This window comes from Haliotis rubra, unplaced genomic scaffold, assembly GCF_003918875.1.
Source record: "Haliotis rubra isolate DU_JTF1 unplaced genomic scaffold, ASM391887v1 Scf4, whole genome shotgun sequence".
In the NCBI taxonomy this organism is placed as follows: Eukaryota; Metazoa; Mollusca; class Gastropoda; order Lepetellida; family Haliotidae; genus Haliotis; species Haliotis rubra.
This window is the reverse complement of record NW_025767079.1, coordinates 5,494,617-5,514,235: the sequence shown is the minus strand read 5'-3', so window position 1 is coordinate 5,514,235 and position 19,619 is coordinate 5,494,617. Positions and strand designations below refer to the sequence as shown.

At 45.0% G+C, this 19,619-nt stretch overlaps 1 protein-coding gene across 1 annotated transcript; it reads right to left on the bottom strand.

Moving 5' to 3' along the window:
• Positions 1–12,255: 12,255 nt before the first annotated feature.
• LOC124287266 lies at positions 12,256–17,133 on the bottom strand. Its single transcript, XM_046723768.1, has 3 exons — positions 17,067–17,133; positions 14,023–14,087; positions 12,256–12,664 (listed from the first exon to the last, which is right to left on the bottom strand). The coding sequence occupies exons 1-3, from the start codon at positions 17,102–17,104 to the stop codon at positions 12,462–12,464; spliced, it is 306 nt and encodes a 101-aa protein (XP_046579724.1). The 5' UTR covers positions 17,105–17,133; the 3' UTR covers positions 12,256–12,461.
• Between the last annotated feature and the right edge of the window lie 2,486 nt (positions 17,134–19,619).

Sequence of the window (19,619 nt, the reverse complement as noted above, 5' to 3'; positions counted from 1 at the left end):
TTTCAAACATTGGACATCGAGAATATAGTTATTCTGACTACTTTTTGAACGCCCCTCGTAAAGAGTGAGTGAGTGAGTGAGTTTGGTTTTACGCCGCTTTTAGCAATATTCCACCAATATCACGGCGGGGGAAACGAGAAATGGGCTTGACACATTGTACCCATGTGGGGAATCGAACCCGGGTCATCAGCGTGACGAGCGGACGCTTTAACCACTAGGCTACCCCAGCGCTCCCTCGTAAAGACATCACTGACGTGTCATATATACCAGACATGCCAGGGGATAAGAGAGTGGTAGGGAGTTAATACACTGAGTTGCGAAGTATATTTGATAATACAGACATCCCAAAGTTAACCATATTTGGTCAGGAAATACAGATTCCTATGCTAATATATATTCTAGTAACATTGCTATGTAGACTTGCCCCTTGGAATTGTTACCTGTAATTGTGGCAAGTTGAAGAGTCATGAAGCTGTAACCTGTGTGGAATGTGGAATGTGTTAGCTTGCACTCACCAAACAAGGAGTCAACTTGCCTTGAAATAGGCAAGTGTCAGCTTGCAGTCACCTGTGAATGTGTTGGCTCGCAGTCACCTATAAAAACGTCAGTTTGCAGGGATCTTGGAAGGTGTCAGCTTGCCATCTGGATAAGTCACGAAGTATGTGACATGGTACAGTCAGCAAGGATGTGGCATGGGGCAGTCAGCAAGGATGTGGCACGGGGCAGTCGCCAAGGATGTGGCATGGGGCAGTCAGCAAGGATGTGGCATGGGGCAGTCGCCAAGGATGTGACATGGGGCAGTCAGCAAGGATGTGGCATGGTACAGTCACCAAGCATGTGGCATGGGGCAGTCAGCAAGGATGTGGCACGGGGCAGTCGCCAAGGATGTGGCATGGGGCAGTCACCAATGATGTGGCATGGGTAAGTCACCAAGGATGTGGCATGGGTAAGTCACCAAGATTGTGGGTAAGTCCCCAAGGACTTGGCATGGTATAGTCATCAAGGATGTGGCATGGGGCAGTCACCAATGATGTGGCATGGGTAAGTCACCAATGATGTGGCATGGGTAAGTCACCAATGATGTGGCATGGGTAAGTCACCAAGATTGTGGGTAAGTCCCCAAGGACTTGGCATGGTATAGTCATCAATGATGTGGCATAGGGCAGTCACCAATGATGTGGCATGGGTAAGTCACCAATGATGTGGCATGGGTAAGTCACCAAGTCACCAAGAAGGTGTCAGCTTGCCATCTGGGTAAGTCAGCAAGGATGTGACATGGCACAGTCAGCAAGGATGTGGCCCGGGGCAGTCAGCAAGGATGTGGCATGGGGCAGTCGCCAAGGATGTGACATGGGGCAGTCAGCAAGGATGTGGCATGGTACAGTCACCAAGCATGTGGCATGGGGCAGTCAGCAAGGATGTGGCACGGGGCAGTCGCCAAGGATGTGGCATGGGGCAGTCACCAATGATGTGGCATGGGTAAGTCACCAAGGATGTGGCATGGGTAAGTCACCAAGATTGTGGGTAAGTCCCCAAGGACTTGGCATGGTATAGTCATCAAGGATGTGGCATGGGGCAGTCACCAATGATGTGGCATGGGTAAGTCACCAAGATTGTGGGTAAGTCCCCAAGGACTTGGCATGGTATAGTCATCAAGGATGTGGCATGGGGCAGTCACCAATGATGTGGCATGGGTAAGTCACCAATGATTTGGCATGGGTAAGTCACCAAGTCACCAAGAAGGTGTCAGCTTGCCATCTGGGTAAGTCACGAAGTAAGTGACATGGTACAGTCAGCAAGGATGTGGCACGGGGCAGTCCATTCTCTTCCTACAGATGTTACTTGTCATATCTTCCTACGAACCTCTGTTCTAATACGGCCATATTTCCCGGTTCCCGTAAAATCCCCTAGCGGCAAAAGATCGCAACACGAATTATCTCCCTTATTTCTATCCAATCAGAACACGTGTTACATCGACTTAGATTCAACTTGACTAACACAAGCAAATGTGGGGCCACAAATATCCCCGATCTGCCGGGGACTTGTGTTGATGTTACACACAAGACGTTTAATGGCTAGCTTGTCCGTTGTCAACGAGGGCGATGGAGACGCCACTGATCCGCCATAACATGCCTGAGTTCTGTCTAGAAGAAACGTTTGCGCATCGCGCAGGGGAAGAAGTTTAGTTTTCTCGAAGCATACGGAAATTACCGAGGCCTTGCGAATGATCACTTTTGAAACAACGTCGCTGATTGCACAACTAAATCTGATTGCCTCCAATGACGAGTCTTGAACGCTCACACCATGAAAGGGCCGTATTAGAACAGAGGTTACATAGGAAGATATGACAGGTGTAACCTCTGTGGGAAGAGAATGCAGGAAGTCATCAAGGATGTGGCATGGGTAAGTCCCCAAGGACGTGGCATGGTACAGTCATCAAGGATATGGCACGGGGCAGTCACCAAGGATGAGGTAAGTCCCCAAGGACGTGGCATGGTACAGTCACCAAGTATGTGGCATGGGGCAGTCATCAAGAATGTGGCAAGGGGCAGTCACCAAGGATATGGCATGGGGCAGTCATTAAGGAGGTGAGGTGAGGTGAAATTGGGTTTAACGTTGTGCTTGAGAATATTTCGCTCATAGGACGACGTGCATGCGTGTGTACGTGTATGTGCGGCAGCTTCTACTAGCCCAGACTGAAGCTGTTTTATAGTGCTAGCCTACTGAGATACCATGCCGCAGTGAAGCATGAATACCCCACTCAGACACATTATACTGACTCCGAGCCGACCAGTCCTTGTTGTACCCAATAATGCCGAGCGCAAGGCAGGGACCAACAAGTACCATATTTTAACGTCTTTTGGTATGACGCGGTCTGGGATCGAACCCGCGACCTTGCGCTCTCCGGGCGGACGCTCTAACCACTACACCACGGAGGCGGTCCAGTCATCAAGGATGTGGCATGGGGCAGTTGCCAAGGATGTGGCACTTGGCAGTCACCACGTATGTGGCATGGTATAGTTACCAATGATGTGGCATGGGTAAGTCACCAAGGATGTGGCACTTGGCAGTCACCGCGCATGTGGCATGGAATAGTTACCAATAATGTGGCATGAGGCAGTCACCAAGGATTTAGCATGGGTAAGTCAACAAGGATTTAGCATGGGTAAGTCACCAAGGATGTGCCATGAGTAAGTCACCAAGGATGTGCCATGGGTAAGTCACCAAGGGTAAGTCACCAAGGATGTGTCATGGGTAAGTCACCAAGGATGTGGCATGGGTAAGTCACCAAGGATGTGTCATGGGTAAGTCACCAAGGATGTATGATGGGTAAGTCACCAAGGATGTGGCATGGGTAAGTCACCAAGGATGTGTGATGGGTAAGTCACCAAGGATGTAGCATGGGTAAGTCACCAAGGATGTGTGATGGGTAAGTCACCAAGGATGTGGATGGGTAAGTCACCAAGGATGTGTGATGGGTAAGTCACCAAGGATGTGTGATGGGTAAGTCACCAAGGATGTGTGATGGGTAAGTCACCAAGGATGTGATGGGTAAGTCACCAAGGATGTGTGATGGGAAAAGTCACCAAGGATGTGTGATGGGTAAGTCACCAAGGATGTAGCATGGGTAAGTCACCAAGGATGTGTGATGTGATGGGTAAGTCACCAAGGATGTGTGATGGGTAAGTCACCAAGGATGTGTGATGGGTAAGTCACCAAGGATGTGTGCATGGGTAAGTCACCAAGGATGTGTGATGGGTAAGTCACCAAGGATGTGTGATGGGTAAGTCACCAAGGATGTGTGATGGAAGTGGATGGAAATATGGATGGATGGTGGAAGTCACCAGGATGAATATGGGAACACATGTGGATGGAAGACAAGGAGGAACACATGATAAGGAAGTCACAAGGTGGATGGGTAAGACACACAAGGATGTGGGAAGGAAACAAGGATGTGGAAATAGTATGTATGGGAAAGTACAGGGGAACCATGGATGGATGGAAAACACAAGGATAAAACACAAGGAAGCACCAAGGATGGCATGGAAGTCAAGGATGGATGGGAACACCAGGATGGTGGAAACACAAGGAGATGATGGACACAGACACATGTGGATGTATATGGGGAACACAAGGATGGACATGGGATGGACAGTCACCAAACAGACAAGGATGGAACACAACCAAGGACACAAGATGGGAAAGCACCACGATGGATGGGTAAACAACCAAGGATGGACCAACCATGGAGGAACACCAAGGATGGAAACCAACACCAAGGACACCAAGGCAAGCCACCAAAGATGTGGATGGGTGCCACATGGATGACAGGACACCAAGGATGGACAACCACCAAGGATGTGTGATGGCCCACCAAGGAACACCATGGGACAGCCACCAAGGAACCACATGGGACCACACCACCATGTGGACACCAAGGAACACATGGATGTATGGATGGCCACCAAGGAACACAGGAGCACACCAAGGACACATGGACACAGCCACCAAACACATGGCCACAAGGAACACATGGATGGCCACCAAGGACAACCAAGGATGTGGACACACCAAGGACACCAAATGGTGGAAACACCAAGGATGTGGATGGGTAAGCCACCACATGGATGTGGAGGAAGCCACCAAGGATGGACACCAGGATGAACACACACCAAGGACACCAAGGAACACAACCACCACACACCAAGGACACCATGAACCAGCCAACAACCACATGGACAGCCACCATGGACACCACCATGGGACACACCAAGGACACACAGCCACCACACACCAAGGAACACCAAGGATGTGGCATGAAGTCACACCAGGATGGAACACCACAAGGCCACCAAGGACAGCCAAGGAACACCAAGGACACATGCATGGTAAACACATGGACACACAACACAACATGGATGGAACACCAAGCCAAGGATGGAACACCAATGGATGGATGTGTGATGGGCCACATGGATGGCCACCAAGGATGTGGCATGGCCACCATGGATGGACACAACATGGACACACCATGGAACAACAAGGACACAACATGGATGGAACACCAAGGAAACACATGGATGGACAGCCACCAGGAAGGATGGTGGAACACCATGGATGGACACCAAGGAACACCATGGAAACACACCAAGGATGGACCACACCAACAAACACCAAGGATGGACACACCATGGACACATGGACACCATGGACACATGACACATGGATAAACACCAAGGATGGATGGAACAACAAGGATGGAGTGGAACAACAATGGATGACATGGACACAACAATGGACACCATGGAGGATGGTGGAAACACCAAGGATGGCCATGAAACACATGGATGGAACACATGGATGGACAGCCACATGGATGTAGAACACCAAGGATGGAAAAGCCACCAAGGATGTGAACACCATGGATGGACACACAATGGATGGATGGTGGAACACAAGGATGTATGGATGGTGGAACACCATGGAAACACCAAGGAACACCATGGATGGACCAAGAAACACCAAGGATGGTGGAACACCAGACATGGAAGGAACACATGGATGGAACACCATGGATGTGGATGGAACAAAGATGGATGGAACACAAGGATGTGAATAACCACCATGAAGGAACAGGATGTGGATGAAAACACCAAGGATGGATGGGAACACAAGGATGGATGGAACACAAAGATGTGGATGGAAACACCATGATGGATGGAACACAACATGGAGGAGCCAACAAGGATGTGGATAGGAAACAACATGATGGATATGGAAAACACCAAGGAACCAACATGGATGTGGATGGAAAGAAACACCAAGGATGTGGAAGGAACATGATGGATGTGAACAACATGGATGGAATATGGAGATGGATGGAAACACCAAGGATGGAGTGGAAACACCAAGGATGTAGTATGGTGGCCAACATGGAAGAAGGAAACACCAAGGATGGATGGTGGAACACACATGGATAAACACCAATGGATGGTAAAAACAACAAGATGGGAACACACAGGACACATGGAACACAAGGATGGAGAAGAACAATGATGGATATGGAACATGGAGATGGAACATGGATGGAAAACATGGATGGATGGAACAACATGGAACAAGGAAATATGGAAGGATGGAATATGGATGGTGGAAACACAAGGATGGATACACAACATGGATGTGGTAGGAACATGGATGGAAGGAACATGGATGGATGGATGGAAAGGATGGTAGGAACAACAAGGATGTGGATGGAACAACAGATGGATGAAGGACATGATGGATGGATGGAACACCAAGGATGGATGGAATGGAAGGATGGAACATGGATGGAAGGAAGGAAGGAACACATGGATGGAAACATGAACAATGTGGATGGAAGGAACAAGATGGATGGTATGGTGGAACAACATGGATGGAAACACATGGATGGAATGGTGGAAATAAGGATGGGAACAACATGGATGGATGGAACATGGATGGATGGTGGAACACATGAAATATGGATGTGGATGGAACACAAGGATGGAATAGAACACAAGGATGTATGGAAGGAGTGGAACACATGGATGGAATATGGAATAATGGATGGTGGGATGTGGAAGATGGAACACATGGATGGATGGAAATGGATGTGGAAGGAACATGGTGATGGAACATGGACATGGATGGATGGAACATGGATGGAATGGTGGAAATAGGAATATGGAATGGGAAATGGATGGATGGATAAATATGGATAAAATGGAAACAAGGATGTGGATGGGAACACAAGGATGGAATGGATGTGGAAATAAGGAAGTATGGATGGATGGAACACAAGGAAATGGAAACAAGGATGGTGGAAATAAATATGGATGGACAAGGATGGGACAGGGAACAATGGATGGGAACAACAAGGATGTGGATGGAACATGGATAAACCATGGAAGGAAGGAAACACCAAGGATGGGAACAGTGGACAAATCATGATGACAAGGATGGATGGAAGCCCACAAGGATGGCCAACGAGGACAACCATGGATGTGGCCATGGCAACAAGGAAGGATGGACAGGAACAAAGGATGGACACCAACCATGTGGATGGCCACCAATGATGGATGGCCAACAAGGACACCAAGGATGGACACCAACCATGGACACACATGATGTGGACACACATGACACCAAGGATGGACACCACCATGACAAGGAACACCAACAACCAACCAAGGACATGACAGCCAAGCACAAGGATGGAAGCCAACCATGGATGGACACACCATGGACAAGGACACATGGACACCAAGGATGGACACACACATGGACAGCCACAGACACACCACACACAAGGATGGAACACCAACATGACACACCATGGAGACCATGGCACACCATGCACACATGACACACCAAGGATGGACACCAAGGACACCAACACACAAGGAAGCCACCAAGGATGGATGGACACACATGGACACACCAAGGATGGACACCACCAAGCCACCATGGATGGAACACCACCACATGGACACACCAAGGATGTGGCCCACCAAGGACACACCAATGATGTGGAACACCAAGGACACACAACAAGGACACACATGGATGGACACACACAGGACACACATGGACATGGACACACATGGATGGAACACCAAGGACACACACACACATGGATGGACACACAAGGAACACACATGGATGGCCACACATGGACACACCAAGGATGTGGAGCCACATGGACAACAAGGACACACACCAAGGAACACACATGGATGGCCACCATGGACACACATGATGGCCACACAATGGAACACCAAGGATGGATGGATGGCCAACACGGATGGAACACCAAGGAACACCAAGGAAACACACAGGATGTGGATGGACACACCAAGGAACACAAGGCCACCAACATGGATGTGGACACCAGGATGGATGTGGCCACCATGGATGGACATGAACAACAAGGACAAGGAACACCAAGGATGTAGAAACACCAGGATGGAGCCACCAAGCACACCATGGATGGATGGACAAGCCAACACATGGATACCAAGGAAACATGCATGGATGGAACACCAAGGATGTGGTATGGAACACATGTGGCCACACACCAAGGATGACACCAAGGATGAACATGGATGGAACACCAAGGATGGAAGGAACACCAGGATGGATGGATGCCAAGCCACATGTGGATAGCCACCAACACATGGACACACATGGACATGGAACACATGGATGGCACACACCATGGATGGAACACATGGATGTATGGATGGAACACAAGGACACACATGGATGATGGATGGTGGCCACATGCATGGAGGAAACATGGACATGGAAACCACCATGGATAAGAAACATGGATGATGGAAGGAACACATGGATGGATGGAACACATGGATGGTGTGAACACACATGGATGGATGGTGGAACATGATGGACACACATGGATGGTGAACACATGGATGTGGATGGTGGAACACCAAGGATGGTGGATGGTGGAACACAAGGATGGATGGATGGAAACACACATGGAAGGAAATATACATGGATGGATGGAACACATGTGGATGGTGGAACAACATGGATGGATGGAACACCAACATGGATGGATGGAAAGGAACACATAAATGGAAGGAAACACATGGGATGGTGGAACACAAGGATGGATGGAAGGAAACACATGGAATGGATGGAACACCATGATGTGGATGGAACACATGGATGGAACACAAGGATGGATGGATGGAACAAGGAACAACATGGATGGAACACCATGGATAAGGACACCAAGGATGGATGGTGGACAAGGAAGGATGTGGATAGGAACACACATGGATGGATGGTGGAACACATGGATGTGGAAATAATGGTGGAAGGAACAACATGGATGTGGATGGTGGAACACATGGATGTGGAGGAACACAAGGATGCATGGACATGATGGATGAAAATAACAAGGATGTGGATGGAGGAACACATGGATGGAACAAGGATGGATGGTGGAAACAACCACAGATGGAAACAACATGGATGGATGGGAACACAAGGATGGAACAAGATGTAAATATGGATGGAACACATGGATGGAAGAACAACAAGGATGGACACATGGATGGAACATATGATGGAAGAACATGGATGGTGGAACACAAGGATGGATGGAAATGGATGATGAACACCAATGGATGGAAAGCCAACAATGGGATATGGAAGCCAACATGGATGTAGAACACATATGGATGGTGGAACACATGGATGGAACACAGTGGATGGATGGAAACACACCATGGATGTGGAACACATGATAAGGATGGAAGGAACACAAGGATGATGGAAATAACATGGATGGACAACAGGGATGGATGGATAACACAAGGATGGTAATGGATGGAAAGATGGAACATGGATATGATGGAAGGAATAACATGGATGTGGAAACACATGGATGGATGGAACAGGAAGGATGTATGGATGGAACAATATGGATGGAAACATGGATGGAAATATGGAATAACATGGAACATGGAAACAACATGGATGGATGGAAACAACAAGGATGTGGATAAGGATGCATGGAACACAATGTGGATGGGACACAAGGATGGAACACATGGATGGACACATAAATGTAGCATGGGTAAGGATGGATGTGTCATGGGTGTCACATTAAGGATGTGTGGAACATGGGAAGTCACCAAGGATGTAGCATGGGTAAGTCACCAAGGATGTGTCACCATGGGTAAGTCACCAAGGAGGATGGCATGGGTAAGTCACCAAGGATGTGTGATGGGTAAGTCACAAGGAAGGATGTGTAAGTCACCAAGGATGTTAGATGGGTAAGTCACCAAGGATATGGGTAAGTCACCAAGGATGTGGTAAGTCACCAAGGGTAAGTAAGTCACCAAGGATGTGTCATGGGTAAGTCACCAAGGATGTGTGATGGGTAAGTCACCAAGGATGTGATGGGTAAGTCATGGATGTGTAAGGTAAGTCACCAAGGATGTGTGATGGGTAAGTCACCAAGGATGTGTGATGGGTAAGTCACCAAGGATGTGGCATGGGTAAGTCACCAAGGATGTGTGATGGGTAAGTCACCAAGGATGTAGCATGGGTAAGTCACCAAGGATGTGGCATGGGTAAGTCACCAAGGATGTGTGATGGGTAAGTGATGTCACCATGGGTATGGGTCACCAAGGATGTGTGATGGGTAAGTCACCAAGGATGTGGATGGGTAAGTCACCAAGGATGTGTGATGGGTAAGTCACCAAGGATGTGTGATGGGTAAGTCACCAAGGATGTGTGATGGGTAAGTCACCAAGGATGTGTGATGGGTAAGTCACCAAGGATGTGGCATGGGTAAGTCACCAAGGATGTGGCATGGGTAAGTCACCAAGGATGTGTGACCAAGGAGTCACCAAGGTGTGATGGGTAAGTCACCAAGGATGTAAGTCACCATGGGATGTGTGATGGGTAAGTCACCAAGGATGTGGCATGGGTAAGTCACCACCAAGGATGTGTGATGGGTAAGTCACCAAGGATGTGGCATGGGTAAGTCACCAAGGATGTGTGATGGGTAAGTCACCAAGGATGTGTGATGGGTAAGTCACCAAGGATGTAGCATGGGTAAGTCACCAAGGATGTGATGGGTAAGTCACCAAGGATGTGTGATGGGTAAGTCACCAAGGATGTGGCATGGGTAATGATGATGTAGCATGGGTAAGTCACCAAGATGTGTGATGGGTAAGTCACCAAGGATGTGTCAAGGATGTAGCCAAGGATGAGCCATGGGTAAGTCACCAAGGATGTGTCATGGGTAAGTCACCAAGGATGTAGCATGGGGCAGTCACCAAGGATGTGACATGGGTAAGTCACTAAGGATGTGGCATGGGGCAGTCACCTCTGAATACGTCATTGCCACATCAACTAGGAATGTAGTGTTCACGCAGGAATGCGCCAAGATGCCCTCACCATTTAAACTATCTGCCAGCTGCCAGTTCACGATTAATGCGTCAGAGAGCCCGCAGCTAGGAAATAATCTCGGCGTACAATTCCAAGGAAAATTAAAGCGTTAAGCAATATTGAAATGGGTTCAATACCAATGTCGAAGGGCCTTGTGAAGTGAACGGAGAAGACCATGAGACCTATTCATGGACTTATTCTCGTCGCCTGTAATCAATATTTCACATTTTGAAGGATACGGTTGTTATGAATTAGTTGATAAACCCCGTATATCATGTATGTTGCAGGCGATCTTGTTTACAAATGATTAAAATCCGTCAAAGCGCAAAAGATACGCGAATGAAAGGACAAGGAATTTTTTCATCACCTCTTTTTTTGTATATCATACTCTCTGAGAAAAGTAGGGGAACCTGAGCTTTCAATATGGATAGGAAGTATAAGCTTTAACAAACCTTTCAAAGACAGACATCTTATGAACGCACCACCATTTCTCTTTATCACCACCCCTAAACACAACGCACTGGGATGCACGTGCACAACACAGTAGCCCCACACACGTGCATGGTTGTCATTCTTGATTTTGACGGTTTTCAAGAAGGTCGATAAATCACTGTAGACCATTAATTTTGACAATCATCTTGCATCACACAGTTATTAGTGTTTGTTTCTAGCCTGTTTTTTTGTGTGAAAATGTAAATCGTACAAATTTCACACCATACACCAATCATCTCTCAAGAGCGATTGCTGTACAAACAACTATGGTCATAAGGAAGTGCAAGTGGTGATGAACTCTCAAAACATTCATGATTATAACAACATCGATTGACTCCGATATACCTCACAATCTTTTCAATCGTAAATTAAAAATGAAGTTCCCCCTATTATTTTTAAGTATATTAACTGTACGACATTTTATCAGGCGCATATATAGCGCTGACAAACCACATATCAACAAGCCATCATCCTCTTTATACACTGGCCATTGCAGTGAGTGAGTGAGTGAGTGAGTGAGTGAGTTAGTGAGTGAGTTGGGTTTGATGCTTGACACTGGATACATGCATACATAATACAGTTGAATCGTCATGAGAGTTTGGGCTTCCATTCGTTTCAACTCCCTTTTGAAACCTTTTAAAAAGATATACATTTAAAAAATTAAACTTTATCTTGTGTATGGGTCAACCGACCTGAATAATTGGGACTTGTGAAATAATCTTAGCACAAGCCTTTGTAAACCCCTGGCGAGGGTCAATACACGGACGACCGATAAACTACGAACCTCAAATGAAACGAAAATATTAATGAAGATATTAAAATTATTTATTTTAACATAATTCCCTTCCACATTTATACATTTTACCAACAATGTTGGGATTTTATCTCAGTTTCGTGAAAACTCTTGCTGGGATGTCCAAACGTTTCCCATGGCAACAATGACATCGAAATGGTTCTCAGCTAGACTTTATTTCTTCATCTTTTGGGGGGTTTAAGTTGACAGTCGCATGAACTCAATTCCGTCTCGATTTTCCTCTTCTATCAGACATCCATGGGTAGTCCTGGCAACGCGTGCATCCACAACACCGTTTGTGTCGAACATGGGCCATGTCGAAGAAGGCTTGGGAAACACTTCTCTTGCTCAGTTTCGACAGGAACTCGGGGCAGCATCTGATTTCACACGTACAGTACACGATGTCGTTGAAATAGTCTTCATCTGAAGAACAACAATGAATAAAAGTGTTTATAAACGAGTAAGTAGGTGTATGTTGTATTACAATTTGACAATTTATCTTGTCGGGAACTCAATTATTTATGGGGCGGTGGGGTAGCCTAGTAGTTAAAGAGTTCGCTCGTCACTCCGAAGACCCGGGTTCGATTCCCCACATGGGTACAATGTGTGAAGCCCATTTCTGGTGTCCCCCGCCGTGATATTGCTGGAATATTGCTTAAAAACGGCGTAAAATTAAACTCACTCACTCAAGTCGAAATTGTACAATTGAATCACTTTCAGTAGAGACTTCTTGTGGATGCTGAAACGTTTCGTCGCTTTAATATTATTGAGTAATAGAGCATCGACTTATTCTAAACATATAATTTGAATATAAACAGGATGACATTTGATGAGAAACAGCATTGCCATTTGCTTCTTAAATACCCAGAACCTTCAGCCTTCCGTGTGTATTTTGGATGGTTTGTTGTTTAACGCCGCACACAGCAATATTCCAGCTATATAATGGTGGTCTGTAAATAATTGAGTCTGGACCAGACAATCCAGTGTTCAACAGCATGAGCATCGATCTACGGAACTGGGATACGAAGACATATGTCAGCCAAGTCAGTGAGCCTGACCAAATGGCATGATGGTACCCGTGTAATATCCCATATGCGTACGTCGATGCTCATGATGTCAGTCACTGGATTGTCTGGTTCAGACTGGTTATTTACAGACCTCCGTCATACGTCTGGAACATTGCAGAGTGTAGCATTAAACTATATACAAATATATGACAATGTTAAGGAAGTGTGAAATCGACACACGGGAGTATGGAATCCGAGGAGGGACATTGTCGCACTTTGGTTAATTTTGATACTTTTTGTTTGGTTTTGCAAGGACGACAACGCGACAGAACAGAACAGAACTTGTAATACGATAAAGAGATTATTAACCTCGTGTGTTTCCGTATCATTAATATCATATATTACGGATAAAAAATATGCATTATGCTCGCGAAAAGAGTCGCATAATACAATTTCTATTCCTAATATATTATATTAATGATACGGAAACACTCTCGGTTAATCAACTCTATTTATGCTCAGGCCGGGATACTCGGCGAAAGAGGTACAAATATACAGGTCATAGAATGGCGGAATGGTTTACAGGGAACATTTACAGTTTTCATGATGGCATTACAAAATTTACCTTTTTTTGTACAAAATATTTACAAATATTTAAACACTAATTCGTTTACAGTTAAACAAATCGTTCAATGTTAACACATTGGTTTTTCACATAATGCAACAGGCGACAATGTCCCTTCTGGGATTCCATACGAGTGTGCGTGTACCTACATGACTGACAGGTGATTGGAGGCACCAGGAGAAGGATCACTGAGAGCCAGAGGGCTGCATTCATCCTGAAAACAACAACAGTGGTGATGATGATGATGATGATGATGATGATGATGTTAACAAACATAATTACAGTTCCAGCTTACTTTGTTGATAATTAAACTGTCAGGTAAAAGCAAATGAACACCCACTTTTCATGGTCAATAAAAAAATACAAACACAAAATGGTGAAACGGTTATTCGATAGTATTGAATTACATGCGGGAACATATATTTAAATTATCATTTTAAATCATTTCGCTTTATTTGCTTTCTTTGTTTTGTATTTTGGTTTTAGTGTTTCCCCTTTTTATTTGGTGCCCTGCCCTTTTTAATACAATACGTACAGGTTAATCACCCTTATAGACCGACCAAACGGCTTACACCACGAGGACATACTTATTAATACGCGTGTAATGTATTAGGCATGATGAGGATTATCAAAATGAGTACAATTTTATTGTTTTTAAATAGAAATAATTGCCCTAGGGCGGTTATTCAGTTACGCTAATAAAACACTTCCAAGAACAATGGACATAAGTGTTTTAATTGATATGAACACTCGGAGGTTTTTAGTTTCTATTTCATGTTAAAGTTAAGTGAAATAACTCTGCTCTTTGAGTCTTTAAGAATAACTTAACATAATACTTGGTAATCTGACATGGCATGCCCTTTTTGGAATAAGGGTACCCCTTTAGAAATTCAGTCACCCTGCCATGTGGGAAACACCTTAGTTTTGTTTGTTGTTTTGTCGGTTGTTGTCGGTGTTTCTTATTCGTTCTTTCTTTCAAACACTCTTTTGCAGCGTCACTGTATAAACTTGGTGGGAGACAAGGGAATTGATTTTACAGATACATATACCTGTGTGTTTATGACTAGGATCAGTAGACTTTTGGGTGAAGAGTTAGCTCACTTTTTATCAGCCACACGGTATCATCTCTAATTGATAGCGATTCAGGACATTGTCGGAATTGTGACTTCTATTTCTTATGATGTATGGGACGTTCTTTGTCACTTTTAGTTAAACTGCATTTGTGATATTTCAAATTGTTTACCAAAGATTAGGAAAATCCTTCATCGTAACTTTACCAGATTTACAGGGAATGAGTTTATCCATTGCAAAATGTAGGCAAATATAAAACGCCATGAATTAATCTGTCTTAGAAAAAGATACCACTGAGAAAGGGGGACGGTATGAAACTTCTGTGATGACGCCAGGCGAACAGTATACACCAGGGCCCCGTTCCTCAAAGCGATCGTAGCGCTACGACAGTCGTAAGTCTATGTTATAGTATGGGAGTTACGACAGTCGTAAGTCTATGTTATAGTATGGGAGTTACGACTGTCGTAGCGCTACGATCGCTTTGAGGAATGGGGCCCTGTACTATATACCCCGGTTGTGTTTGTTTGTTGTTTCATGTTTTATTGGATTACGCAACAATCCAGTTTCATATGACGGTTGTCTGTAAATAATCGAGTCTCGGTTCAAAGAAATGCTCAGTTTTTACCCTTCGAATTATATCATTTGAATGCTGAGTGGCCAGTATGCGAAATAGTCACTGGCCCGCTAGCCCATGGCTAGTAAAAATCCAGTCGGGCCAGTAAATCTCCACAGTCACTGGCTAGTGAATTTTCATGGGGTCATTTTGTAAATATAGCACTCCGACTTGTTAAGTAATAACACACTTTTAAATCATGCAAGATTATGGCTTGATAAAAAGATTCATCATATTAGCAGCTTAATTATGAAACCGATTAATTATCATGCCGACTATATCTTATTCTCATCTATTTTTGTAATCGCTTGCTTAGTTTCTACATTCAAATTTCAGGCTAGTGGATTTTTTGTGGGCTAGTAACTTTTAGGCATAGCTAGCCCGACTGGCTAGCAAAATTTGGAAACTATTTCGCACACTGGAACTTGAGTGTCGTTTAAATAATACAGACATTATTAAACTAACCATGCAGTATGGAAAAACGTCACGCCGAAGACCCGGGTTCGATTCCCCACATGGGTACAATGTGTGAAGGCCATTTCTGGTGTCCCCCGCGTGATATTGCTGGAATGTTGCTAAAAGCGGCGTAAAACCAAACTCACTCACTCACTACTGTTGCAGCGTCATACCAAAATATGGTACTTGTTGGTCCCTGCCTGGCGCTCGGCATTAATGGGTACAACAAGGACTGGTCGGTTCGGAGTCAGTATAATGTGTCTGAGTGGGGTATTCATGCTTCACTGCGATATGGTATCTCAGTGGGCTAGCACTATGAAACCAGCTTAAGTTTGGGCTAGTACAAGCAGCCGCGCATACACATACACACGCATGCACGTCGTCATATGAGCGAAATATTCTCAAGCACGACGTTAAACCCAATTTCACCTCACCTCACTGTTGCAGCGGCGTCTGCCTGGAGAGAGGAAGAGAGGAGTTTGATTCCCTTGCTGCGTTCATACCAACACAAGTCACGAGAATTATGGTATTTGTTGTTACCATGCCTGGTGATCGATGTTATGAGGATACAACAAGGAAGGGTCGGATCGGAATCAGCATAGTGTGAGCATCAAAGTCGGCGTGTAACTGAACATTAGCTCTTCAGTCTTATAATAATAATAATGAGAATATTTAAACGCGCCTTTTCCAGGCTAGATATCCTGCTCAAGCCCAAGCTGCCTGTTAGGCGCAGGAAGGTTAATAGTCTCACGACTTACTTCACCGGGTACCCATTTTCTGCTGGGTGAACAGAGGCAATTTTGAACAATCTCACTTCCTTGTGAGACCTCATGTATCACATGTGCTTCGTTGTGGGGCAGGACTGAAGTCCTGAAAACTCTCAGGAGTCAAGCTCGCGCACACGGTCACCCATCCAATGACTCTCCGCACCCAACATGGCTTAGTTTCAACTGGTTGTGACCTGAGCTCTATGCACAGGACCATACGCCACCTAAAATAAATTTTATGCTATCGTTAAATATTAAGAAAATGCCATGCCAAAATATACCTTACCTTGCAGGAAAACAAAAGCTTGAAATGCCGTTTGTCATTCAATCAGTGTCAAGTTTCTGCGGTTTATGTACGCTGCAACCCGGACGTCGGAGTGGGCGGAGCCAACAAGCCGGGCCAGGAAGCTCGTCTTTCATTGGCTGATGAAGGCTCTTTTGTTTATACATGCAAGTCGAAATCTTTTATGTTCAATAACACAGTTATGTCCTGATCCTTGAAGGGGGACTGTTTCAACATAGGTGTACTCATCTTGTCGATATAATTACTGTATATATCTGAATGTATTGATGTGTATGAACTGATGTGCGTGTACATTATTATTACACTACGTTTGCATTCATATCATTGTGATCTCACTAAAGAGTAGTGAGTATGGTTTTACGCCACTTTTAGCAATATTCCAGAAATGGGCTTCACACATTGTACCAATGTGGGAACTCGAACCCGGGTCAGCGGCGTGACGAACGAACGCTTTAACCACTAGGATACCCATCGCCCATGTGAGGAATGTACAACCCAAGCTGCCTGCGAAGCGCAATAATATTAAGATCACATTACCATCTTATCCTACCGGGTTCCCATTCATTGCAGGGTGAACAGAGGCACATTTGGGCAAAGAAATTTACCCAAGGCGACAGTATGTGCATGTGAGTCAGTGCGGGCCCAAGAAACTCTCAGGAGCCAAGCTGCCGAAAGTGGCCACCCATCCACCTACTCTCCACAACGAACATCGGTTCACTTTACCTGATTCGTGGCAATGAACACAGCTCAGTGGTAATCCTCCATGGCCACCTCTGAGGTGCTGGGCAATGGAGAAGCTATACAAACTGACCGACAAAAGAAAGAACACACCTGGTGTTTTAGAATTATTTCCCGAAAAACACCACAAATACCCTTTTATAAGTCAGTTGCATTTCTCTGTGATGTTTTCTGAAAATTGTTATCAAATGTGATGATTCTACATAATCTCAGATCCTCTTTAAGTTTGAAAACTGCCTCGATCACTCTTCTTTTCCAATGTGCTGGGGGATAATAAGTGTGTGTGTGTGTGTGCGTGCGTGCGTGCGTGCGTGCGTGCGTGCGTGCGTGCGTGCGTGCGTATTATATTTTTGCCTTATAATGTAATTTTGGTTTTCATGGGGTTTTTTCTATATCACTGTATTGGTGGGGATATTTTTGTTGAATTTGCTTGGTAAGTTGTTTTTTTTACCCATTCATCATTAGAAGCTGATGTTAATTTACAGTCAGTTCGACGCTGTTTCTTCCAAGCTGCCCTGGTAGATTTCACTTTGCTTGTGTTAGATGCGGATTTGTCGCGTTCAAACTGTCGATGCAAATATAGTTTCATCAAAGGACAGTTCCAATAATGTTTAGTGATGGCAGAACACATTGCCTTGAAGAAATGGTTGATTTTGAGTGTGCACGAACAGAAACTTTGGACCGACGTTTAAAAAGTGAATGAGTTTAGTTTTAGCAATATTCCAGCAATATCACGGCGGGGGAACCAGATATGTGCTTCACATATTGTACCCTTGTGGGGACTCGAACCCGGGTCTTCGGCGTGACGAGCGAACGCTTTAACCAGTAGGCTACTCCACCGCCCCGACGGTTTAAAAGAATTATATTTGCAACATTCTACTTTGCACTGACTCGAGTATTCATTGAAACGAAGCTACAGTTTAATGGAAATAACTATAGGTGGCGAGGTGAAATTGGGTTTAACGTCGTGCTTGAGAATATTTCGCTCATATGACGACGTGCATATGTGTATGTGCGGCTGCTTGTACTAGGCCAGACTTTAGCTCGTTTTATAGTGCTAGCCCACTGAGATACCATGCCGCAGTGAAGCATGAATACCCCACTCAGACACATTATACTGACTCCGAGCCGACCAGTCCTTGTTGTACCCATTAATGCCGAGCGCCAGGCAGGAACCAACAAGTACCATATTTTAACGTCTTTTGGTATGACGCGGTCGGGGATCGAACCCGCGACCTTCCGCTCTCCGGACGGACGCTCTAACCACTACACCACGGAGGTGGCCGAAATAACTATAATTAATGGAATAATCCAATTTATCTCTCAGATAATCCACTTGTTATACAACTGAGATAATATTTTATTAAAATTTTATATTTAAATACAAACCAAAAACACTTTTTTTTCTATCGAATTTCCTTTAATTAGACAATCAATTAGTTTACATTAGATAATCAACCACAACGAAGCACGTATGATACATGTGGTCTCACCTTTAGCAAGTGAGTTTGTTCAAAATTGCCTCTGTTCACCTCGCAGAAAATGGGTACCCGGTGGTATAGGTCATGTGACTATAACCTTAAAGCACCTCACAGGCAGCTTATCCGGGGTAATAATGAACTGTCTGCGCTATGAGAAAGCTCTCGGTGTGGCTTTAGCGGAATATAAATGGACTAATTATTATTATTAATTAGTTTACATCAGCTACATGTCCATAACTTTATTCAATTGAATTGTTTCAGCCCTACCAGGATTTTACTCCCACCGAATTCAAGGTCAACAACCAGGAAGTGCTGC

What these genes read in the sequence shown, in the direction of transcription:
- LOC124287266 (XM_046723768.1), bottom strand. Translation starts at nt 17,104, where the DNA reads ATGACAAACGGCATTTCAAGCTTTTGTTTTCCTGCAAG. An exon ending in AGCTTTTGTTTTCCTGCAAG is followed by an intron (nt 14,088 to 17,066) that starts GTAAGGTATATT and finishes TGTTGTTTTCAG; the next exon opens with GATGAATGCAGCCCTCTGGC. An exon ending in TCCAATCACCTGTCAGTCAT is followed by an intron (nt 12,665 to 14,022) that starts GTAGGTACACGC and finishes GTTGTTCTTCAG; the next exon opens with ATGAAGACTATTTCAACGAC.